This window comes from Vigna radiata, chromosome 1 (assembly GCF_000741045.1).
Source record: "Vigna radiata var. radiata cultivar VC1973A chromosome 1, Vradiata_ver6, whole genome shotgun sequence".
NCBI classification, from domain to species: Eukaryota; Viridiplantae; Streptophyta; class Magnoliopsida; order Fabales; family Fabaceae; genus Vigna; species Vigna radiata.
In genome coordinates, this window is record NC_028351.1 from 8,439,407 (window position 1) to 8,465,666 (window position 26,260).

At 33.7% G+C, this 26,260-nt stretch overlaps 4 protein-coding genes across 20 annotated transcripts; 1 reads left to right on the plus strand and 3 right to left on the minus strand.

Annotated features, from left to right (window-relative positions):
- Positions 1-921: 921 nt before the first annotated feature.
- LOC106756771 (uncharacterized mitochondrial protein AtMg00810-like) lies at positions 922-1,683 on the minus strand. The gene has a single exon (XM_014639354.1). The coding sequence runs from the start codon at positions 1,681-1,683 to the stop codon at positions 922-924; it is 762 nt and encodes a 253-aa protein (XP_014494840.1).
- Positions 1,684-11,165: 9,482 nt separating this feature from the next.
- Positions 11,166-14,337, plus strand: LOC106756783 (type IV inositol polyphosphate 5-phosphatase 9-like). Of its 5 annotated transcripts, none has more exons than XM_022783775.1 (8): positions 11,166-11,254; positions 11,358-11,524; positions 11,643-11,750; positions 11,853-12,192; positions 12,332-12,516; positions 12,758-12,866; positions 13,255-13,406; positions 13,638-14,337. In XM_022783775.1, the coding sequence occupies exons 2-8, from the start codon at positions 11,361-11,363 to the stop codon at positions 13,765-13,767; spliced, it is 1,188 nt and encodes a 395-aa protein (XP_022639496.1). In that variant the 5' UTR covers positions 11,166-11,254; positions 11,358-11,360; the 3' UTR covers positions 13,768-14,337. The 5 variants fall into 5 exon arrangements, with proteins under 5 accessions (XP_022639496.1, XP_022639505.1, XP_022639501.1 ...); XM_022783784.1 differs by having other exon boundaries at positions 11,180-11,254; positions 11,367-11,524; XM_022783780.1 differs by having other exon boundaries at positions 11,187-11,258.
- Positions 14,338-14,455: 118 nt separating this feature from the next.
- LOC106774655 (putative pentatricopeptide repeat-containing protein At1g12700, mitochondrial) lies at positions 14,456-19,009 on the minus strand. 5 transcript variants are annotated; one of them, XM_014661715.2, is made up of 5 exons: positions 16,924-19,009; positions 15,881-16,007; positions 15,525-15,794; positions 14,815-14,867; positions 14,456-14,701 (listed from the first exon to the last, which is right to left on the minus strand). In XM_014661715.2, the coding sequence occupies exon 1, from the start codon at positions 18,898-18,900 to the stop codon at positions 17,086-17,088; it is 1,815 nt and encodes a 604-aa protein (XP_014517201.1). In that variant the 5' UTR covers positions 18,901-19,009; the 3' UTR covers positions 14,456-14,701; positions 14,815-14,867; positions 15,525-15,794; positions 15,881-16,007; positions 16,924-17,085. The 5 variants fall into 5 exon arrangements, with proteins under 5 accessions (XP_014517201.1, XP_014517196.1, XP_014517191.1 ...); XM_014661710.2 differs by having other exon boundaries at positions 14,456-14,867; XM_014661705.2 differs by having other exon boundaries at positions 14,815-15,794.
- On the minus strand, positions 18,995-25,442 carry LOC106765752 (N-alpha-acetyltransferase 40). 9 transcript variants are annotated; one of them, XR_002668759.1, is made up of 9 exons: positions 25,259-25,440; positions 25,067-25,169; positions 24,038-24,117; positions 23,438-23,767; positions 23,076-23,152; positions 22,399-22,441; positions 22,253-22,316; positions 21,356-21,429; positions 18,995-19,012 (listed from the first exon to the last, which is right to left on the minus strand). XR_002668759.1 is itself a non-coding variant. In XM_014650479.2 (8 exons), exons 1-8 carry the CDS (start codon positions 25,346-25,348, stop codon positions 21,413-21,415), a joined length of 804 nt encoding a protein of 267 aa, XP_014505965.1. In that variant the 5' UTR covers positions 25,349-25,439; the 3' UTR covers positions 21,255-21,412. The 9 variants fall into 9 exon arrangements, 4 of the variants coding, with proteins under 4 accessions (XP_014505965.1, XP_014505978.1, XP_022639511.1 ...); XR_002668758.1 differs by lacking the exon at positions 18,995-19,012 and adding an exon at positions 20,275-20,425; XR_002668757.1 differs by lacking the exon at positions 18,995-19,012 and adding an exon at positions 20,435-20,846.
- Between the last annotated feature and the right edge of the window lie 818 nt (positions 25,443-26,260).

Genomic DNA, 26,260 nt, shown 5'->3' on the forward strand with positions numbered 1-26,260 from the left:
TCAAATCAATGAAGGTAGAATTGACAGTTTGTTTGTAAAGGGCGTGGTTGTGATTAGCTGACAGAAACAGAGAGAGAATGTGAAGGGTATGTAAATCACTTCACTTGAGTTTCCGTAGGGAAAATGAAGACTTTCTGATACAATGAAAGCTATAAATTTTTTAGCTTTAGACTACAATTGAACAAATATCTGTCACATCTATAGCTTCTAGGCTTGGTATTACCACATGGGTATGGTTACTCTACACCTCAAGTTTCGGACAAATCTTTCTAAACAATCACAAATTCACATTATCATAATAATATTAGAGACACCAACGTCATTCATCATTAATATCATTAACAGTTTAATTTAAGTTTAACTCATGAAAAATTCATTTATAAGATAAGATTTCTATCTTTTTTATATATTAGGAATTGATTTTATTTTCAGTTGATAAAAGATTTTTAACTATTGTTTTGGATCGTGTACTGTGCACACTTGAAGCCCAATACATGTTCGGTCCGTTAGATTGAATGAGAGGCAGAAAGTGGATGTCTGCGTGGCATATGGAAAAGTGGGAGCAGAGTTAGAGAGAGAGGTGTCCAGAGCTTTCTTCAGAAGGTAGAGAGAGACAAGCGACGGTGGCTGACAGAGCTCCGATACGGCGGCGGTTACCGTCGACGTAGAAGAGAAAGTTGAAGATCACGATGAGATAAGTAAAAAAAAATTACTTCTTTTATTATTTCAATGTAGATACAAAGTACATTGAGATTGTGTTTCTGATGATGGGAAAAAGGGGAAGGAACTCTGTATATATAGAGTTCCAAGGGAAGAACGAAAACAGAAAAACAAACTAACTACCCACTGTTCAAACACAATAGTGATGAACTGTCCTAACAAGACAGTGAAGAGAATCGAAAGATTCTCAACACCCTTCCCTCAAGCTGGACGGTGTATATTAATCAGTCCAAGCTTGGGAATGATATGCTTGAAGCTGACGCGATGCGGGAATTTAGTGAAGACGTCGGCCAGCTGTTCATCGGACCGCACAGGGAGAAGATGTAGAAGGCCTTCCTGGATTTTTTCACGAACAACGTGACAGTCAAGCTCGATGTGCTTGGTCCGTTCGTGAAAGCTCTGATTATGAGCAATGTGGTGAGCAGACTTGTTGTCGCAGTATAGGGCAGGAACTCCAGATTCTTCAATTTGAAGATCTTCAAGTAAATAGTGGAGCCACTGTATTTCACATACAGTGGCAGCAAGGGCTCTGTATTCAGCCTCAGTAGATGATCTGGAAACAGTTTTATGTTTTTTAGACTTCCAGGAAACAAGTGATGTCCCGAGAAAAATACAAAAACGCGTAGTTGATCTTTTGGTGTTAGGGCAAGTAGCCCAATCAGAGTCACTAAAACCTTTTAGATGCATAGGTGAATCAGCAGCGAAAAAAAATCCTTCACTTCGTGTGGATTTGATGTATCTGAGCACATGCTGAACAGCCCGATAATGGTGTTCTATAGGAAATTGCATAAATTGACTAAGTGAATTGATTGTATAACATAGGTCAGGTTTAGTATTTGTAAGGTAAAGCAACTTCCCTATCAACCTTCTGTAGGGTCCAGGATCATCAAGCTGGCTGTCCAATTTGTATAATGGGCTTGTGTCTCTAAGGAAGGGTGTAGTAGAAGGTTTGCATCCCTCCATTCCTGTTTCCTCAAGTATGTCTAATGCATACTATCTTTGACACAAGTGAATTCCCTTTTTAGATCTAGCCACTTCTAGTCTGAGGAAGTACTTGAGTTCTCCGAGATTCTTTATACGAAATTTATTGTGTAAGAGTTCTTTGATGTAGTTGATTTCCTCCAAGGAATTTCCTGCCAGCACAATGTCATCCACATATACAAGAAAGGCAGTGAAATAAGCACAAGTTCTTTTAGTAAATAATGAGTGATCAAATTTAGATTGTTTGTAGTTAACAGAGATTAAATAAGAGGACAGTTTTTCAAACCATTGTCTGCTAGCTTGTTTCAAGCCATATAGGGATTTAGTTAGTTTGCAAACCTGTCCCTTTATGTGAATATCCAGTCCTGGAGGTGGCTGCATATAAACCTCTTCATTAAGATCATCGTGAAGAAACGCATTGTCAACATCTAATTGGTGTAAGAACCAATTATTAGATGCAGCAAGTGCTATCAGAAGTCTAATAGTGGTGAGTTTCGCAACTGGTGAAAAAGTGTCAAGATAGTCTATCCCTTCCTGTTGAGTATACCCTTTTGCCACTAACCGTGCCTTATGCCTTTCAATGCTTCCATCAGCTCTATACTTTGTCTTATACACCCACTTGCATCCTATAGGGGTTTTTCCTGGTGGCAGTTGAGTTTGAAACCAAGTATTATTGTCCCGCAAGGCTTTAATTTCCCTCTGCATTGCCTCTACCCATTCTCTTTTGTCTTTAGCTTCATTATAAGTCTGAGGCTCCTTATTTCCAGTGACAGCCATGATGTATTTTGAGTGTTTCTCTGACAAATTGTCACAGCATAACAGATTAGAAATCGGATAAGGAGTTTTGAAATTATTTTTCATAGTCAAGGATTGGTTCACCTGGTGGATGTAATCGTCCAGATAGGCAGGGGTCTTTCTAACCCTTTTTGGTCTTCTGTGTCTGTAGTTCTCCTGATTGTTATTTGTGTTAGTAGGATTCTGCAGTTCCTCTTCTCGGTTAATTTCTTCTAGCTCATCGTGTCGGTCTTCATTAGTGGGATAATAATCTTTTGAGAAATCAATGAAAAACTCATCTTCATCATTCTCATTGTCAGTGCTTTGCTGACTGTCTTGAAAGTTCTTATAAGGCAATACTTCTTCATGAAGTATGACATTTTTGCTTATGAAAAGTTCCTTGGTGTTTATGTCTAATACAATATAGCCTTTGACACCACTTTTATATCCCAAAAAAACCCCTTTTCTAGCCCTAGGATCCAATTTTTTTCTATTGTTTTCAAGAGTAGAAGCAAAACATAAATATCCAAAGACTTTGAGGTCCAAGTAAGTAGGTGGTAGATTGTAAAGCATATCATAAGGGGTTTTATTTTCAAGACTAGGAGAAGGCAATCTATTTATCAAGTATACAACATGTCCTACAGCATAAGACCAGTAAACTTTAGGTATATTTGAATGAAAAAGAAGGTTGCATGTCACATTTAGTATATGCTGGTGTTTTCTTTCAACTACAGAATTTTGTTCTGGAGTCTCAACACAACTTTTTTGATGAATGATCCCATGTATATCATAGAAACTGACACAATTAAATTTTGGCCCATTGTCAGACCTAATGATTTTTATCATTTTGTTAAACTGATTCTTGACTTTAATGACAAATTTTGTAATAAGTCTTTGGTTTGTCCTTTGCTATTCATTAGGAAAACCCATGTGTGTCTGCTATAATCATCAACCACACTAAGAAAGTATTTGTGCCCATGAACAGAAACAGTATTTAATGGCCCCCAAATATCACAATGAATAACCTCAAAACATTCAGTAGTAACAGATAAACTTTTCGTAAAAGGTAACTCGTGCTGTTTTGCAAAATGGCAAGTGTCACATACAATATCTATACTAGTCTTAACATAAGGAAACATCTCACATATGCGCTTTACAACATGGTGTCCAGGATGACCTAGTCTATGATGCCACAGATTAACATCAGTCTTTTTAAATGAGAAAACAGTCTTTGCAATATCTCTTTGTTCTGGTTTAGGGAAATCTCGTAGGTAATAGAGACCATTCCAAGGTTTAGCACATCCAATCGTCTTCAATGAACAATTCTCCCTTATCTGACAATTCTCATAGGAAAATATTAGATTGCAATTTAAGTCTTTGATAAGACTTTGAACAAAGATCAAATTAAAACAAAAATTAGGTATATAGAGAACATTGAAGATGATAAAATTTTCAGTAAACTGCACTGTTCCAGCATATTCAGCAATGATGATAGTCTTATTTGGCAATTTGATGGAAATAGGTTTAATTTTGTAAAAAACAACAAAGTTAGTTTTATCATGCGTAACATGATCTGTTGCACCCGTGTCAATAATCCAGGAAGAATTACCTGGTTTATTTTCAGTTCCTTTCCTTTGAACTTGATTAATCTTGTGAACGGATGGTTCTTCAGCCTTATCTATCATTTTTAGAAGCCTTTGCATCTGTTCTGGCGTGAAAGGATTGGTATTATTGCTACTGTTGGTTTGTTATTGTATCTTCAAGGTGCCTTCAGAATCAGTGTTGCTTTGACAAACATTGACAGAGTTCCAATCACTCCTTTTATCTTCTTTCTTATACCATGGGGGGTATCCGTGCTTAGAATAACACTCATCAATAGTGTGATTCATCTTATTACAATAAGAGCATTGTTTTCCATAATTTGGGTTTCTTCCCCTTCCTCTGCCTTGACCACGAATTCCAGCACCCTGTCCCTAATTCCTCCAATTCTGGTCTGGTGTCCACTGATTGCTTCTATCAGCAACATTTGCCAGAATTCTAGTTTCTGCAGTACTTTGCTTTTCCTGTCTTTCTTGTTGGATAATCAGAGAGAAAACACGGTTAACATTGGGTAAAGGATCCATTAAAAGAATCTGCGTTCTAACAGTATTGTAAGAATCATTCAATCCCTTCAAAAAGCAAATCACATGTTCCATTTCTCTATATTTTAATGAAACCTTGGACAAGTCACAACTGCATGGAGTCTCACAAGTGCAGATAGGTATAGGCCTTAAAGACTCCAATTCTTCCAATAAGATCTTTAGGTCAGTGAAGAACTGGCTGACTCCCCTTTCTCCTTGTTTAATCGAATGTATGTCTTGCAGCAAGTATGAGATTTTGAAATAATCTCCTTTGGAAAATCTTTCCTTAAGCTCATCCCATAACTCTTTCGCTTCTTCGACGTAGATGACGCTTTCAGCAATATGTGGAGATAAGGTCTTCGTTATCCATGTCAGAATCATCACGTTACATCTTTCCCAGGCGTCATAGGCAGCATCAGTTTTCTGGGGTCTCTTTATGGACCCTTCTATGAATTTAATTTTGTTCTTCGAAAGCAGAGCCCTCCTCATGGCTCTGCTCTAGGACGAGTAGTTATTTTCGTTAAGAATTTGTGTAATCAAAGTCAAACCTGGGTTTTCTCCCGGGTGTAGATAGAATGGGCTTGCTAGATTGAAGGATTGGTCATATTGGTCCATGGCAGCAAAAAGACTCCAAGAACTCAGCCCAAGAAGATCCAAGAAACAGCAGCGGTGGCAACGGAAGCAGAGCAAGTACTAGATGTGACACCCGGCACTGACGAGGGCAGGGAGTGATCGCCGGTGCAAGAGGCATGGACAAGGAGCGACTCCTGGCAGGCTTCCAGTGCAAGGGGCACGTGGACGAATCGAACATACACCGGAATAAGAGGGATCTAGAGACTGTATAGGTATGAGACTATACAGTTGAAGGATAACTTAAAGGAATTGATTTGGCTACTCATATCAACAAATGCATTTGCTTTTCGGTAGCCTAACTCATAAGAACTCCATGGTTAAGCGTGCTTAGCCTAGAGTAATTATGGAATGGGTGACCTTCCGGGAAGTTTTCTCGGAAAGTGTGTGAGTGAGGACAAAGCACACTGGAAAGCCTCGTGTTNATGTGTGGGGGCAGTCAGCAGTCCCTNTAAGTTGCCGGGGCGTTACAAATGGTATCAAAGCCTAGCCTCTCCCAGTACGGTGTGGTTCGAGGACGAACCATGCGGAAGCTTGTGGGCATGTGACACCCGGCACTGACGAGGGCGGGGAGTGATCGCCGGTGCAAGAGGCATGGACAAGGAGCGGCTTAGCCTAGAGTAATTATGGAATGGGTGACCTTCCGGGAAGTTTTCTCGGAAAGTGTGTGAGTGAGGACAAAGCACACTGGAAAGCCTCGTGTTGATGTGTGGGGACAGTCAGCAGTCCCTGTAAGTTGCCGAGGCGTTACACTAGACCTGCTTTGATACCATATTGTTAGAGACAAGCGACGGTGGCCGGTAGGGCTCCGATACGGAACACAACAGTGATGAACTGTCCTAACAAGACAGTGAAGAGAATCGAAAGATTCTTAACATTAACACTTTCTTTCATGTTGAGAGACATAGAATTAGACATGAATGGATGATCCAATAGCGTGTAGAACAATAGACTTAATAAATAACAAATTTTGTTTGGATAGATCTAATCCAAAATTCTAATGTTAAAAATTGGATTTTAAACCTTATTTATTATATATTGTGAATTTACTTTATTTTAGTCAATGTAAGACTTCTGAAACTAATGAAATGTAAACAAGTTCATATAAGATATTAAAATCTTATTTTAACCCAAAATATTAAGACAAGATTTATGGATCATTATACTTTTATCTTACTCATTTTTATCAACAATTGATAATCAAAATGTGAGTTTAGGTCAACACTAAATAAAAATGATAAAGATGAATATCATACAAAGAAAAAATGATAAAGATGAATATCATACAAAGAAGAAGAAAAAAATTATAAATATATTGTTTTAAGATTTTGGATCGGAAAAAAATGTCAATATCTTATATGAATTGAATTCTTATCTCACTAGTTTGAATTCCTAAAACATTATTTAATAATTACTCTAAATTTTGAACCTTAATGTTTTACGTTATATTGGACCTGAACTTAGAAAGAATATGTTTTAGTTATTTAATTAATTATAATTAAGATTTAAGGTTTGATGTAGTGTTAATATTGTTTTAGATTGAATTCGTATTTCATTAGTATTGTTTCTAAAGTAAATCTTTCCTGAAAAATTTCATCTGTGATCCATTTTGAATTCCAAACACATTATTTTAATAATTATTCTAAATTCTAAACCTTCATAATAGTACTTGAAGATGGAAAGATTGCGTTTAAGTAATGTAATTAATGATGATTATTCATCTCTTATATTTGACAGGTTACCAAAACATAGTGTGAGAGTAGCACATGAATGGATTGAAATGGGAGAGGGATGAATTATTGTGGGCATAGTTAATTAGTGTGAACAAAAGTTGAGTAAAGTTATGAATGCATTTATATAGAACTATACTATCTCTAGTTAAACTGCAAAACTCTATATAGAATTTAAACACTCTAAAAATGGGAAACTTCTATAATTTCATACACCAAAAAGTAAAGCTATTTCATTCTTAAAAATATAAAAAATAAATAAATACTAAATTTAATACAACAAATACTATCATATTTTGTTTTTAATACGATAAGGAAACATTTTGAATATTTTTAAATACCCGTGTTAAAAAATCACGCAAATAAAAAAAAAATTACAGTAAACCACTTCTTTTATGTAATAAGTCTTACTCATTTTCTTCTTATTTACAACCTTCATTTCACTTAAATATCGTTTACATTTCTTTATATAAAATGAAATGAAGTGGAGAAAAGTATTTATTTTTCATTTTCTATATATAATTCAGAATAGAATATATTTATAAGTATTCTTTTATTAATATTTTGTATGGAATAGACAAATTAATGTGAGAAATAAAATGAATTTTTTCTATATAATTAATTATCACTCTTCATTTTTTTTCATAGTTTTACGAATAAAACAAAAGGTATAAACCGACACCTTTTCATTTTTTTTACATAAATTATATAGGTTTTTCAGAATCAATTCATTTCTTCACCATTCTCCCTTTTTCTTTGATTTTTTTTTTTGGAATTACAAAAACAATGCTTAAAAAGAACGAAATTGAAAAGAGATTAAGTATGTAGCAATGGAAGAAAAAAGGTAGAAGATAGTGAAAAAAAGATGAAGAAAGTTTATAGTGGTATTAGATTATTGAAGGTAGCAGGAATAATGATGAATGTCAAAATCAAAGATAGCGTGAATGATTGTTTCATTTCCCACTTTTGTCTTTGCATGATTTGAGAAGAAAATTCTGTGCATAGTTCAATGGTGTATTGCTTTTGTTTAATGGTAAATACCTCTGAATTTGACACTTGTATATCTTGTAACATTTTATAGTATAGAAAGAATCAAAGGTTAGAATAATTTATTGTGAGAAATTGTTTATTACTAAACTTGGAGGAATAATTTAGACCTAACATGGAAGGAATGACAGTAATGACATAAACCATATCAGACCAATCATCTCTACTCAAAGAATGGAAACCCGTGAACTCTCTTCATATAACTTTTCTCTCATCTTTTCATAATTTCACTCTGAAAAGCATTTCAAGCTGTGTTAGAAGTGAATTTAAAACCTAACTCAATCCAACAAAACCGGTTTGTAAGGTGAGATTTACACCTCACTTATATATTATAAATTGATCTTATCTTTAGTTGATGTGAGACTTCCACCAAACTGTGGTTGGAGATCCTTTTTATAAGTTTTTATGGATGAATTTCACTCCTAACTTATTTTTTTAAATATGGTATCGTATCAAAGTTTTTATATGAAGAATTTAAGAAATTAATGATTTGTCTGAAATATTTTAATCTTAAGTTTATTGAGTGATATTGTTAGAACGAATCATTCTAAGTATTATTAAAGCTAATGTTCTCTCACAATTTTATTTTAAAAGACATTTCAGAAGATAAAAAAAGAAATATTTAAATTATACTTGATTTCTGTCTATCAATGTAAAACTATTGAATGTGTAGAAGTATTTATTATCAAATTACTATGGAATTATATATAAATATATAATTTTTTCAAAATATTTCTCTCAACATACTTTGTAACAAAAGCTAATGAAAAAAAAATTATAAATATACATGGAATTGATAAAAAAAATTTAAGGATACTTGTCCAAGAATAAAGATGGAGTAATTTTTAATTTGAGGTTTTTATACAATTTTTGGTGCATTAAATTTGGAATGAGTTTGTTTTATTTATTTAATTTTTTTCAAGTAAACTTGATTTTCACAGTCTTATAATAAAAAAAAAAACACATGATTAAGTCTTTCTGTCTAAATGTGTTATGTGTAAATATTAAAAGAAATACTTTGACATAGAAAGAAACAAACATATAATAGAGTATTTCACAATAAGAATGTAGAATCAAAATGAGTTAACACATAAAAATCAAATAGAATTTTGTTCTTTTAAATTCTAGAAATTAAACAATCAAAATACTAAAACATATACTCAGTATGATTTCTACTCTCCGGAGACATTTATATTCAATGTGATGTATTGATATTCTTCTTACATATTATTATTCAAACTCATTTATGCTTAATGTAAGACGAAACTCATACTTGAAATTTCATCATTATTATTTTTCTAAAAAACTAAGAAGAAAAAATAATTAAATTTCATTATAATCAAAACTAATATATACACATTAAGTTATAAAATTTTCTATGTATAGTTTCTTTCAACTTTATATTTTTAACTTGTATATGAAATAGTTTTAGCTTACAAAGAAACTTAATTTACGTATTTTTTTTAAGAAAGATTATAAAGTAGTTTGTTCAAAAACATATTTATACAAATTTTATACTGTGTGTGCAGATAAAGAAATAAAGTATTCCTTCCATTGTGCTTTAATTAATTATTTTTTTATCAATTATGATGCATGCACCGTTGTGTGATTGTTAGACAGTAAAATAAAAAGGCTAATATATGATAATTTTGGGCATAACAAACCATAACTTTAACTAAGTCTATATGATAGGTATGATTGAAAGGGTATTGTCCCTTAAAATGAAGGATAGGATGTTTATGTTTGCACATGGGCAGAGTTGAAAGGAGTGCAATGAAAATGACCAACAATTATATTCATACGCCAAACATAAACATAGGTCATTTTATAGTTGGTTTATGCATGTTGTGTCAAAAACCTATTCATGCATCTAGCCTTAGGTGTAATAATAATCATCAAACAAAGGACATTTCTATCCACTCACTTTATCATATGTTTAGTTTATTGTATGATTGGTTTAAGATATGTGGAAAGAAATTCATCAAGTATTTCTAAAAGGAAAAGTAAAACCAGTTTATGTCCAAGTCAAAAACAACATTTTAAAACAATCAATGGTAAATAATAGATGTCAAAACGGATATTCCGGCTTGACTCGGTCCGACCCACCACAGGTTGGTCACTTAGTGAGCCAATCCAATTCGGCTCATTTATTAGCGAGTCAGAAAAATTTGAATCCGACTCGACCCACCACGAGTTGGTGGGTAAACGGGTTGGCTTACTGGTCCACTTAATTACAAATTTTTTTAAATAAAAAAGTTACAAACTTTCTATAATTCAAATCTAAACAAATTTCACTCCCAAATTTCACTCCCAACATAGATGTTTAATTAATTTTGAAAATATGGAACTTAAATAATTTTTTCAAGCAAACAAAAAATAATAAATATTTTTTATAAAATTAAAATTAAATTTTAATAAAATAAAATTAAGTAAGCAGGTTGGTGGGCCAACCCGGCCCCCCACGAGTTCAACCCGCATGACTCGGGTTTAAATGAGTCGGGTTGAAATCTGATCCGCATAAAAAAATTACAATTTTTTCAAACTCAACCCGTTCCGAACCAGTGACGGACCAGGTTGACTCGCAGGTTGTGATCCATTTTGACCGCTATAGAAAATAACTTATACAAATTAATTTTGCATATGCTTATTTTTCTTAATTTATAAAGTTGTTTTCCTTCTTAAAACTACTTACAAACAAATTTCTACCACCACCTTTAGCAAAAAAGTGAAAGTGGTGAAAGAAGAACTGTTTTTGTTTGAGTTCATGACCTTACAATAATTAACATTTGCTATTTTCCATAATCTCACTTGTTGTGTAAGAAATGCAAGAGTTTCAATATCATTGATTCTTAGAAAATATCAGTTAAATAAAAGTTCATAAAAAAGTTATGGTAAGGGATGGGGAGGGGGAATACATAAACATACGTAATCAAATATTTAAGAAACACAGAGAAACATGTTATGTCTTTATAAAAATGAACATAAAGTGTAAATTCTGTATGTATGAGAGGTACCTCAGGTTTTTTCTGCTGTCCTCATATGGCTAGAAGTTGTCCATAAGCAATTTTTTAATCAATTTGATTAAGCTGCATGCTTATAAATCCCCTTCTTCCACCCATACTAAACCCTTCTCTTTATATTTGATGCGGTTTCTTTCTTTTCTCGCTTTTCTCTGGTATGATATGCCACTTCAATATTTTGCTAGAATTATAGTAAAAGACCATTGGCAAGAATATCATATAAAGAGTCCAAGTAGGTATCTCTTTCTCTTCCAATGTTGCTTTCAGTGTCTCTTCCCTCTCTCTATTTTGCTTCTTTGTATGCTTGATGAGTGTATAATATGTTTCGTCCAAAGATCATGCAGGGCTTGAAGCTGAAGGAGAGTAAGATTATGAGAAAGATATTAAGCATTGATAGCTTCAAAGGAGAAAACCAGAATTCATCAGAGGCCAGAAAGGAAACTCCTAGTTTGAATCAAGCATCTGCATACTCAAGAAGACATTTCTATCATCAAACCAAAAAGTATGAGGTCATAGTAGTATAAATTCTTGAACAAATTTTTCTATGGCACTTTAATCCTTTTCTAGCTATATATATCACCTTTGATGCAACTCTGATTTTGGATATTAACTTGCACAAGGATCTTTGTTGGTTCTTGGAATATTGGAGGCATTACACCACCCAAGAACTTGGACATGGAAGACTGGCTTGACACAGAAAATAATTCAGCAGATATTTATGTTCTGGGGTAATCATTTTCTTTTGTTAATTAAAATTATACGTGAGAGAGTCAACTGCATAGAAACTAAACTGCTGGATTCCTTTCATTTCATCATGTGTGATATACTAGGTTCCAAGAAATTGTACCTCTAAATGCAGCAAATGTACTAGGTCCCAAAAACAGAAAAGTTTGTATGAAATGGAATTCTCTAATTGGAGCAGCCCTTAACAATAGAACACCAACAAAGGTGGTTGAAGGAGATAAAATAGCTGAATCACAGAAGATATATCCTTTGAAGGAACATATTTGTGCAGAGGGAGAACATCAACAAGACTTTCAGTGCATCATAAGCAGGCAGATGGTGGGAATGTTCATAACTATATGGGCTCGATGTGACCTCTATCAAACAATCAGGCACTTGAGTGTTTCATCTGTTGGCTGTGGAATCATGGGCTACTTCGGAAACAAGGTTTGTTTGGACATGTTACAGAGAAATAGAACGCATGTTTTTGTTTTGTTTAACTAAACAAATAGCTGTTTGAGAATGCAGATGGCAGTTTTGAAACATTAAATGAATTCTTAGTTCTTTTATTGATCTTAAAATACAGGGTTCGGTATCAATCAGATTTTACTTGCATGAAACAAGTTTCTGCTTTGTATGTAGTCATCTAGCATCTGGTGGAAAAGAATCAGACCGAAGACAAAGAAACTTTAATGCAATAGATATTTTGTCCAGGACAATCTTCCCCTCTGGGCCTCTGCAAGATAGGCCTCAAAAGATTATTGATCATGAGTAAGTGCATACTAGATTGTGTAAACTTTACACTTTTTTTAAGAACACATATATATTATCATTCTATATGAGATATGTAACTGTTTTCCAGTTCCTCAAACTTTGGTTTTGATTGAGGAACATTTACGTAATCCATTACACTATTCAAAGTATATCCTGTGTAATCGGGGTATAATCAGTTTATATAAGTAGAACACATTCAATAGAACTTCATCTAAAATTGGTACCTGGTACCATGCAGCCGAATAGTCTGGCTAGGAGACTTGAACTACAGGATTTATATGCCAAGCTCTACAACACAGTCACTGATCAAGAAAAGAGACTGGGAAACCTTGTTGAAATATGATCAGGTAATGCTCATCTCACTACTTGCATGACAATATTTTGGGTAAACTAATACTAAAGTTTCATATCAATTAGAGATGTAACCAATTTAATCCTTACTTAAGGGGTTAGTTTTGTGAAATTAATCCCAAGTTTTATGTTGGTAAAAGAGTTATATATTGATCATAATTCTAATTGACGGTCCAAACCACAAAATTTAAAACAACAGTCTTCATTTTACAAATCAATTTTGCAAAAGTTAGGGTTTACTTAGGTCTTAAGTCCAATTTCGAATTGAAAGTTACCATTGTTTCTGAGTTCAAATTCAAAACCGTTTAAGGTAACGGTTTTTATTAATTAGTCACTGTACTGTTTTGAGTTCAAGCTTTTAAACTGAACGCAAATTATGTATAGCTCAAGCTGGAGCTCATGGAGGGCAATGTGTTCCAAGGTTGGCATGAAGGAGCTATAGAGTTTCCACCTACATACAAATACCGGCCAAATTCTAAAGATTATCTAGGTTGTGGTGAGCAGCATACAAGCAAAAGGGGGCGTTCTCCAGCATGGTAAGCATACATTAAATAATTTGGTTGATTCTCAGGTCCCTTAAAAACATGATGGTGCACTAGAAATAAAAGACAAACTTCCTTTATTGGGCCATGTTAATACTTTTACATGACATGGCATTGACATGTTCTTTAGGACAAGGCGATGACTCAAAGCCAGCCACATTTCAAATGCNTTTATATGATCTATTAGCAAGCATGGGATACTCTAACAACAAGATGGTATTGCAGGTGTGACAGAATAATATGGTTTGGGAAGGGAATGANGCAAATCCAATACAACAGGAGTGAGTCAAGACTCTCTGATCATAGACCTGTACGAGCAATGTTCACAGCAGACATCAAGGTGGCAGTGAATTGAACATGATTCAAAATGTTATAACAAAAGCATTTCGTCCAATAGATTTCAGTTCTCATTATGCCATTTCTCAAATGAGGTTTATCCTTTAGGATCCCAAGTATGGTAGGTGAATTGTGAGACTTGATAATTTTTGGTTTATTTTTGGCCTACTTTTTGTGTTAGAGAATACATAAGAGGCCTGAGAAAGAGTTGCTCTCAATATTTTTTTGGAGGGAGAAAAGGGGGACCAGCTGATGCAAAGCATAGTAATTTGCCATGTTTGTAATTTTAACTCATACAAGAAACTGGTATTAAGATTTTAAATTCAATATTCCGATATTATATATTTAAAATTCACCCAACTCCAAAACCCCATCAGTTAATTATTTCCGAATACATCAAGATTAAGCCATTTGATGAAACAGCATAAATTATTGAATGACAAAAACTTACACCATAAAAGGAAAATTAGGCGTCATTTGTCTTGCCTCCCTCACTGTCTAACAATATTTGAGCATTCAAATTCATGTAAAATATGAAACTAAAGCAGTAATTGTTAACCATTAACAATAAAATGCAAAAAATGGTAGAAGAGTCACTAACAATTGCATCACTAGACCTACTTAAGACAGAAACCTTGAGACTGAAATTGGGAGTTTGAGGGATGTTACTCCCATCCAAGCATGGGAAAAAATAGGAATCAAAGAGATAGTAACTTTAAGAACTATATATTATAACAATAATCGTAATTGGTATGAGAAAGAGAAAAACTTGTATCAAACCCCCAGTGTATAGAGTCAGACTCTACTAACAGGCTGGCCTCATGATTTTGAATATACACGGTTATGTTCAAACAAATTCCTTTATTGTTCGGTAGCATTTGCACAAAATCCTTTGCCTTTCATCACTTGAAGTTATTTATTGATATGGAAATATCAAGATTTTCCAGCAATCCCTGGACAAATACATTACAAGTGCGCTATCATCAATAAGTCTTCAGGAGCATTGAATAGTCCTCTTTTACATAATCATTAATCATTATCTTATAGGTAACATCAGTTTTCAAACCTTTAGCAGGCAGAGAAGAAAAGAGTTCCATTGCATCACTTAGCTTTCCAAGGCTGCATTCCATGAGCATAATACCGTAAGTTACAAATATTAAGATCCAAATTCATCTCCTCCATTTTCCTAAACAATGATGCAGCCTCAGCTAAAAATGGCACTTAAATGGCCATCCAAAATAATGGCATGAATTTGGAGATCAGGAAGTTGCTCATGCTTGCGCATTGTACAAATTTTTTTTACAGCTACTGGTTTCCCACCTTCGTACCCCCAATAAGAGTTATTCAAGTGAAGACATCAGGATTTAGTCCATTATTAATCATGCCATCCAAGAAATGGATTAATGAATTGTAAGTTACAACATTTGGTGAGCAGCCCTTGTAAATCATTAAATGAAATACTTTTTGTTGGAAACTTCACATCTACCTTAATTCTCAGGGTGCGAGTTAATATATTTGTTGAGCAATTTTTGCATCTTCTACATCAATTGTTAGGGCTCAATGTTTGCATAATTTGATGAAAGACGCCATAAAAAGTGTCAAAATACATCTTAAAATCAATTAGCGAAACGAAGTTGCCCAACAAATATATAACCCGTACCTCAAGTACTGAGGCAAACGAGATGGGATTTCCAAACACCTCTCCACAGATGCCTTTCAGAACAGACGAATGGCTTTACAAGTCATTTCCAACCACAAATTGCAAGCCTAACATACCTTGCTATGCTCCCAGAGATTGCACATAATTGTTCTGTAAGCTATAATATCCAAATTGCAACATCTTTCTTCCATTTTCTTGAGACATCTGATAGCAACACATGTGTTCTCCCATCTTCATATTAATAACGTCATTAGCATCTCTCTCACTCCAAAAAAGGTATAATTTCTGTGGAAATTGTGAAGGTGGGGAAAGAAGAGAGCTGTTCTTTGTCACTACATACATGCTACTTTGACTAGTTATTCAAAGGCTTACTTATTGGTTACCGCCTGCAAAACGAAACTTGATTTTGTTCACAAACTGCAAACATGAAGTGAATAAAAATTGTTTAAATGATTGGATTGTTTTTTCTAACCTTACTGCTGTTGAGCTTCTTCCCTGTGTGATAAGTATAATGTGGCTGGAACTACTTGGATAGAATCATTGGAGGGTCTTGGGGTCTGTAGTCAATCAGCTGTGAAGAGTCAAATCTGCCAGCATGGCTATAGCCAATAATGTAGGTTATAAGAATTCACATTGGATAATTTGATACAGGAATACACCAATTATGCAATCAAGATATTGACTTCTTTAACTTATTTCCAGGAAGTATGGAGCAAACATTAAATATTTTTGGTAAGAATATAAACAAAAAAGAATATTAGATTGGCAACAACAACATGCAACAATGTCAAGTTTTACATTGTTTGTTGCATTATTATATAGATTATTTACAAACCATTCAGGTTGCATAAACACTGTCTGCGGGTATATCAAGAATACAACGGAAATGATAAAGGATCAAAGTCATATCAAAGTATAAATTGTTATCGTCTAGTGATAAGTGTTGGATAAAAACTGATACATATACGAACAACATTTCCTCAGGCATGTATATTCACTATCTTTAAAGACTTATCAGTAGTGTATTGCACAAGTCTCCTACGATACAACAAGAACTTTTCAGAATATAAGATCTCAGAACTAACAAGAATATCTAAAAAAAGTATAAAATAACCCAGAATATTTTTAGAAGAAGAAAAGAAGAAAGGAGAATGAGAAAAGATTGATTTGGAATGTGTTTTGGAATGAAAAAAAAAACTCTCTATTTATAGAACAAGAAAAGAATAAAATCAATAAAAAAATAAAAACAATAAATAATTTGACCTCTACAACACTTATAAATTTTATTGTTGTTAATTAATAAAAATATTAACGTTCCAAAATATTCTTTTGCAATAACATAGCATTATTACAAAAATAGGAACACATAAGAAGTTAAAACACATTTTTAAAGAAAAACAACATTTTACCGTCGTGTTTCTATTTCTCTGGCCAAAACGAAACAGGCATTTCTCAAATATTCAAACAAATTCAACATTATTAAGTATAATTCAAATAAAAACTAGAGTAACTGACCTTATTGTATCATCTTACAAGGCCTCTATCCACTTACCACTTCATGTAAAAGTTTCTCTTCTATTGATTTAATGTTGTTTTTCAGAAGAGCAAGAATTTTCCCAGCTTTTAAAGCAAGTTCACCATTCATCCAACAATTTCTCTTCACACAAAGCCCATTCATCAATAAGTTGAAGCAAGGCATTTGCTGTGAAGATGCATGCGCGGGCAAAGTGCATCGATGTAATTGACAACGTCAGGGGGTGGAGCATTGCCATGTATCTCATTAAGAAGCTGCCAAACATACGAGATTCTCCCAGATCTGCACAAGCCATCAACAAGAGAAATATAAGTTATGGTATCAGGAACCAAATTTTTTACATGCATTTCTTTTAAAAGATTAACGGCTTCATCTATCCTTTCACTCTTGCATAGTCCATTAATCAAGATGGTATAACTGCAAACATCAGGTGCCAAACCCCTCCTAATCATTTGATTAAACAAAAGAATTGCTTTGTCAAGACGTTCATTTTTGCATAAAGAATTCAACAGGGTACTGTAAGCAATAATATCAGGGGGTCGACCATCATGGTGCAAATCATTCAGAAGCCTCCACGCAATCATCAATCTCCCAGATTGGCACAGTCCACCAATAAGAGAAGTGTAAGTCACAATATGAGGAACCAAATTCCTAAAAAGCATTTCATTCAATAAATTCATGGCCTCACCCATCCTCTTATTCTTGCAAAAACCATCAATCAATATACTATAACTCCAAACATCAGGTGTCACACCCCTCTTCATCATCTGGCAAAACATACCAACCGCCTGACCAAGACGTTGCCTCTTGCACAAATCATCCAACAAGATACTATGAGTAACAACATCCGGCGTGACACCACTCTTACACATTGCCTTAACAATTTGCCGAGCATCTGCCATCATCTCACATTTACAAAAACCATCAAACAACAAATTATAAGTCACAAGATTCGGAATCACACCCTTCCGACGCATTTCATTTAATAACAGCTTTGCATCATCCAATCTCCTAACCTTGCAATACCCATTCATCAAAACATTATAACTCCAAACATCCGGCCGTCTCACAACTGCATCAAACAACCTCCTTGCCTCATCCACTTCGTTCTTCAAACAATAGCCCGCCATCAAGGCCGTGCACACAACGACATTAACCTCACAACCTCTCTTGATCATTTCATCAAACACCTCCCGCGCTTCCACCACCATTCCTTTTTTACAGAACGCATCGATCAAAACACTAAACACATAAATATCAATGTACACACCCTTCCTATCCATCCCCTCCACCATCCGAACCGCCTCGTTTAACCGTCCCGCGATACACAACGCTCTCACAAGAGGCCTGTAAGTGAACACATTAGGCTCAACATTGTTACCAACCATTTCATAATGCCACTCACACGCCTCATTGACAAGTCCTTCCTTACACAAACCCTCGATAATTCTACTATACATAATCACATTAGGTTTAACATTAGGAACGCAAGCTTGCATCATTCTCAACAATCTAATAGCCTCTTCTGTTTTCCCTACATCGCAGAGTCCGTTAATTAACGTTCCGTAGGTGACTTCGGTGAACTCAAACCCCTCCGCCTCCATTTCCTGATAGAACTTGAGCGCCGACGAAACGTCGCCGTCAAGGCAGAGGCCTTTGATTAAGGTGTTGAGCGTGACGGCGTCATAGGGGAGGCCGCGCTTGAGTAGCTTTCCGAAGACAGAGAAGGCGAGAGCGACTTTGCCGACGTGGCAAAAGCAGTTGATGAGGATGGTGAGGGTGACGTGGCAAGGGATGACATCGCCGCGGGACTCCGTTTGGGCGCAGAGAGAAATCGCGGCGGGGAAGCACTTCGCCCTGACGAGGGAGGTGAGGACTCGGTTGAACGCGGCAGCGCGTGGGGGAGAACGCGAGTGAAGCTGGCGCGTAAAGGAAGATAGCCGTAACGCTGTCTTCATTTTTGGCTCGGGACGAGACTTCCTTCGAACCTAACACTTTAGTCCGCGAGCTTGCGTTTCAAACTATGGTGGGAGGAGAAACCCGTAGGACGACGTCGTCTGGTCTCTGTAGCTACGGTTTTAAAATTGGAATCATTAACATGTTTAATTAGAAATTTGGTTTTTTTCTTATCATGAATTACTTTTAATTTTATATTTATTCAGAGTGGTGGAGTGTGAGTAGAATGTGAATAAAGTGTCATTTGTAGGTGATTTGAAAATACCTGACTAGTAATCCTGATTCTTTATTTATAATTTATCTCATGGATCTTAAACTTATATAAGACCAATAAAATATAAACACACTTATTTGAAAATCTTGTTAGTTGCTAAATATCTTTAATAAGATATTTTATACCGTACATTTTTTATTTAATTGGTTCATTGCTTTTTAAATAAATTCAATGTGGTTTTTTGTTAAATTGATATTTAAAAGTGTTATGAGTAAAATTTAGATTTTTTACTTTACATGACTAAATATAGATGATAAAAAATTAATTTTAATTTCGTTAATATAATTAACTATGATTATTTTACTGTGCAATCCACTTTCAAATTTATCCAAATGAAAGACAATATTTTAAAAAAAAATTACGATATTAGATATGTTAAGATTACACGATTTCATTCTAAAAAAATCATATCATTTGGACACAACTTTTACTTTAATTCATTCGAACTAAAGTAATTTAGCTTTCACACAACTTTATCTTTTTAATCAGAAAATTATGAGTTAAATACAACTTCTTTATAATAAAAAGTAGAACTAACCTAACACAACTCATCCGAATTCATAATTATTTTGTAAAAGTTGTCCATTTGGAAGTAAAATACATAAAAGCACTATTTAAGATTACTTTTCAATAATAGAAAAATATAATATTTTTTATTTTGATAAGCTAATTCTAGTTCTTTTATTTAATATAATAAATGAATGTGTAAAAAATTATCGTATGGTTTAAGAGCGTATAATGCGAAAATAAATTATAAATAACTGCATTTCTAAAGAGATGTGAAAAAAAGAATAATTTTTTTCTAAAATTAAGAGAAAAAAAAAAGAAAGAAAGGGTGAAATATTTAGTTATATTGCAAGAGCGATTTATATTTTGTGGCATATATTATTTTAAAGTGTTTAAAATTTGTTAAAAAAATTTTAAATAAATTATTATTGTTCGTAAATTATTGAATATTGTATTAATTATGAAAGAATATGAAATGTTGAAGAAAAATATATCATTTATAAATGAGGTAACTTGTTAATAAAAGCTAACATTAGAGTATAATCCAAGTAGAACATTGAGTGGATTGCTTTATAGGAAGAGCATTGAAGATGCTCTAAATGATTATATTATACTTTCTTGAAATTTATATTTACAATATTGGTTTAATTTATGCAGGGCAAAGCCTAAAAGCATCATAAAATAGATGGAAAAAAAAATGTTCAAAAGTCCTCTTGGTTGAGTATGATCCATGAGCTTCTTGTACCCTTGTATGTTTGATTTAAAGTTGTCATAAATACATACGAGATAATGTAAGCACACAAAGATAAAGTTGTCCTAACTGAAGATGCAGTGGAACATTGGATAACGTTTTCATGAAAAGTGGGGCATCAAATATACAATGCATCTTAGCTCGCATGAAAAGGTCTGGCACATTAAAGGGCTCCTAAATTTCTATTACAGTGTTTAAGAGCTGAGATTTGCTATGAAATGTACAATGCACAAAGCAGAAGCAAAGTGCCTGACATTCATGATGAATGGATTCTGTCGTGTTACATTCCCACTAATATAATCTGCCACATACAACCAAAAGTACTAGAAAAAGGGGCTAAGATAAAAAGAACATTATCCAACAGAATCATGTTTTTTCCTCTAACATAACAAGCAGCCCTGTCATACACCATTTGGCTATTATTTACCAATAAAACTGTTGTCAGCACACGTCCTTACTTTGGCTTAATTTCTGACATACTTTGAATGATAAAGATTTGTGTTTCAACAAGCTTATGTTAATCCTCAACATTTGGGCATGGATAAGTCAGGCTCCATTGAGTCCAACAGGATAAATTTATCTAAAACTACTTTTAAGAAAGTAACATGCTTTTCTTTTTCATAGACTAAAATTAGCTTATTATGAAAAAATATGCACAAACAATTATTGAAGTTTTTGTCCTATTAACTTTTCAAATTAAGGTGTTTAAATTAATTTTATCGTATAGGAAGGTTTTTTTTATTGATTTTTCTTCTTATTTTCTTTTTATAGAAACCCATCCTTCCTGAGAAATTTATTTTTTTAAATTTTGAGGGGCTGGTGTGTACAATGTGGCAAAAGAAAATTCTTCTAAATGGACAGACAAGAGAAGAACAAAGACAAAAAACAAAAAAACAAAAGAACCCAATAAAGAAGGCTACTCAACTGGTCCAGTAAAGAGAATGGGACTAACAACTTCAGCCATCCTTCTCTAACTGCGCACCTATTCATCTTCTCTATCTGTAAACAAAACAAGGGAGGCTGTGTAAGAAAAGATGATGAAAACAAAAAAGAAAGTAAAATGGAGGTAAATGTCTGTTTCAGCAGAAAGAAGGTCAGATAAAAGCTAAGGATAAAGGGAGAATGGGAGCACTAATCTCAGACTATCTTTCTTTTGGAGAGAAATAATAGCATGCTAAGTATTGTATTTCAAGAACAGCTTCTGCTAGCAATAAATAGGCTATCATGGTATCGCTAACTAAATGTAGCACAGGCTCCAACATAGTATGCAATCAGATAGTTCAGTTCAACTAATATAGGCAAATCCCCTCCCTTCCAAGAGAGGAAAAAAAAAAACGCTCTCGTTTAGCAGCAACCATTGTTGGCACAAGTATGGCAAGACCTTGAACAGACACATGTTAAAAAACACAGTTCTTCTGAGATCATGCAGAGGGTGTAGAATGTGAAGCATAAAAATGTCATGGTGATAAAAAACTTTACAGTTAGTTTGTATAGATCATTTTTACGGAGAACTTTCAAATGCTTACTATATATAAAATATATTTTTTGAATAATTTTTTTAAAAGAAATTCAAATTCTAGAAATTTGTAAAAAAACACTTACAACTTCAAATTATAGAATTTTAAGAACATAACTAATATAGACATGCAGATAAACGGGGAAGGATAGAAGGTGTTTTAAGAAATTCAGTGCAAAATGTATGATGTTAAAAACCTTAAATCCGATTGATTTAGAAAATTGCTCATAAAGAAAGGTGTTCTGTGACGACTAGTGGCATATTTTCGAAAAATCAATCAGACAGAGCCCTGAGTTGGCGCATTACCTCCAAAAACAGTATTGGCTTCATCATTAAATACTTTGCAAAGAATTTCATAACTCTTGTTCATCTGCATTTAAGGGGAAAACAGGACTTAATAGCAGAACGTTTTCACGAGATAACAGGAAAAGGGGAAAGAAAAATTTATATACCATTGGGTTGACTTTTGAAGGTGAAGTAGCTGATATGATGTATCTGTAAATGTTTCATTATTCAACAAAACAAAAACCAAAAGGGAGGGAAAAGGAAATATATTAGCAAAACGTAGAAAGTAATTGGGACGTCACCTTGCATTGATAACATGGGATAAAACCATATAAGGTGATAGTTCAAAAGTCATAAAATAGAGACATTAAAACTAACTTATGCATCAACATATTAAGAAAACATAAGAGGGAGATTCTAAAGAAGAAGAGGTTGCAAAAGTTGAATTTAACTAATGAGAAAGCTTTGATTCATTTTATTTTCTTTTTCTACAAGTGCATGTTGAGAAGTATATTCTAACCAGGCTTATATAATGTGCGCAGGAAACATAGTTATAAGCAAATTTCTAATAATTTTGAATTGATGACTCACTCTCTTTAACATATGAGGTTCAGGCTCTCAGAGAACTCTTTATAAGATATGTTCATTCATTATCAGTTAAATGGCTTATGTTTACCACGAAATCAATGTCTTATGTTGACATACAATTAGTAAGGGTAGCAGAACAGGAGCAAATGGTGATAGGGAAATTCTTTATTCCCTTTCACCCCTATCAAACTTAACATTTTCGTCTTTTTAACACAAAATAATTTGATGAAAGCAGGATACCAAGTGAAAATGTTACCTAAGCTTACTTATATAGAAATCCACGGCTAATACATTTGCCTTTTGAACAGTCAGCATGACAGCACCCATACAGTTCTACAAGAGACATTAGCACAGAAAATATTAGATAAGAGACCATGTTCAATGAACATAAAACTCGTACACTTATCAAGACATCCAACTGAGGGCTATAGTGACTTTCCAAATGGAAATCGGGGACACCGTACATTAATAATAAATGTAAATAAATTGTTCCCTGAAAGATCATAATGTTCAACAGTCCACCATCTTTTCCCAGCTTAAGAGCTGTTTCCTTTGCAGTGCCCCACCGATTCTCAATTTTCATCAATGAAAGAGGTGAAAAAAAAAAACTTAGATTACCTTTTGTGCCATAAACTCTAGAAGTTGCATTAAAAACTTCCCCAGTCCCTTCCCCTGAACACGAGGCTCAAGCTGTAATTCATACACATAAAGCACCGGTATCTCTTCTTCTAACACAAAGCGGTACTGTACAAATCCAACCAAGGGACCACTATTCTTCAGACAGCAAGTTGAAGTCTCTGCTGCAGTAAGGATTGTTGTCATCTCATCAGCATTTGAATTGGCAACCTCATGCACAAATACATAATGTGCTTCATGATCAACCATTTCTCTGCGCTTTACCTTTTCTTCCTCTGGCCACTCAGATCCATATGGTCCTTCCATGTTTAGCTGCAGTTTGGGGAATATACAAATCAGACATTTTCACAAGATAGGTGAAAACAACAGATTTTCATATCATACCACATCAATGAATGACAATATAAACAAACAGAAATAAAATTCAGAGTTTTAATAAACTAATATTCTCTCTATTTCACTGAATTGGCTAGGTGCATTTTCTAACAGAACAAAAGCCACCTGAACAAAAGGGGAAAACGACAGATTCTCCTTTGCATTATGGTATAAACACACATTCTAAATTTCTAGTATTCTTTCTACCTTAAGGAGACTCTGAATATAAGTCTTAACAGTCGAGGAAAGTTTATTGCCATGTCCTGACTTCAAACACAAAGAGAGACCTATAAATCAGGTTAAAATAGGCACTTAGAACAACAACAAAAATATTCAAACCCAAGAATCAACATTGTCAAATTCCCATGTTGAGAATTACACATTTACATCTCAAGAGTTATCGTCAACTACTAAAGGTGTTTGGGTTCCACTTGAAACACCTAAACCAACATTCAATTTCTATTGAACACTGTATCAACAAGTTTGACATTCTTTTTTCAGATTCAGTTATAAGCAAAATTCATGTTAAACTCCAGTGACTTAAAAGCTGTAAATAGTTACTTTTGTTCTACTCCAGTCCAGTTCATCACAGCTTAATTTTGTAACTGAAATTCAAACACACTGATACCTCTTTTCATTGACTCATTATATAATCAATGCTAGTTCAATCTAGCTTAAATTTCGGGGGAAGATAGTACATTGTAAGAGCATCAAACAAATTAATCCAAACATGCATTAAAATTGTTGGAAAACTTGTTAAGCTACTTACCAAGTTCGTTGTGAATACAACTTTTACCCATCCAATAATTCTCGAGAAATGAAATTTGTACAATAACTAATGCAACAAATTATACAAGAAAGAGAGGAAACAAAAAAATTTCGGTAATGACATGTAGTGCTTTTGTTGTATGTACAATGTGCTCACATTAGTCCTGAAAGCAAGAAAATTCAAAACAGTAATAATGCAATCTGTCAATCACTTTTTTTTTTTTTCGTAAAGTTTTTAAGTTAAATGATAATGTTTATTTATTTTAAATATTAAAATGATTTTATATAATTAAGTCTAGAATCATATTTTAGATTTCCTTAGTTTCGCTCAAGTAGTGTGACTCTGTATTACACTTTTAGGAACCATTTTACCTTAGCGTGACTCGTAATTTTGTTGGCAACTAACTCCTGAGCAAATTAACCTAATTGGCTTGATTAAACAAAAATCTAACAAATTCGAAACGTTACCCTTTGCGTGGAAATGGCGAAACGCTGGAAAAGGAGCGAGGTGGTCCTTTTGAGCACGGGCCGCTTTGATGAGTTCTTCAACGGTTTTCTTCTTGGCAAGTACCTGAAAAATGGAACCATGTAAGTAACAACGGTTTAGGATTCGTTCGAAAAAAAATAATAACGAAGCGGGTGAGAGCTGAAACGACGCACCTCGCTGCGTTTCGGCCTCTTCTCTCTGACAGGCGCATTGTTGCAGGTGGCACTGCTTGAACGGCGTCGTTGCAGAGACTCGGATTCCATGGCCGGTGAGTGGAACAACAAAGACGGGTAATACGAAGTGAAAAGTACAATTTAGGGCAAAAATATACTTGTTAATTCGACGTGGTTATTTATTAAATTAAGAAAAAATAAAATTCCAAAATATAAAAAATATTAAAAAGGATTACGTTAATAAACATTAGATTAGTATTCATGATTACGGTAAATCATGAATAAATCAGAAGAGTATTTTTTAACACGAAATGGAACACACTTACATTAGATTAGTATTATGGTTGACTCATTTATTGGTTAGGTTACAGATCGAGCTGTGTACTGCGAAATATTTATAGTTTTTATAATTAATTATTTTTTTTCATGTACCTTTAGCCGATTATATCTAAATTTTATTGGATTAAAATAAATTCAAAATAATATGTATAAGAACTAATTTTTTTCTTACACGACTAAATGACAGCTAAATCTAATAGTAATAATAAATTCTTATAGAGATTAGCGAAAATGTGGAATGATTAAATATAAGACCATTTAAGTTTAGCTAATGACTTCAAGTTTGAAATATAAATAAATGTCTATATTTATTAGAGCTAGGAGCTTTACTATCGATAAAAATAAATATGTTAATATTATTTCTAAAATAGTTTAATTTCTAATAATAACTTTATTTGACTTAATTAAAAACCTCTTTAAAGATGAAAAAGTGTTTATTGGGTTGAGCTAGACAATTGAACCTACTCAATCAGTCAATTTACATGTAGGGCGAGTCAACATGATGATTATTTTTTATTCTAATATTTTTCAATAATTTATTATTATTTTAAAAGAAAAATATAATCCAAAAGGCTTGATGTGTGAGTTTAATTGTATTTATTGAACTTTCCAATTTTAGAATTTAATTATATTTTTATACTTTAATTGAGTTGTTTGTTAACC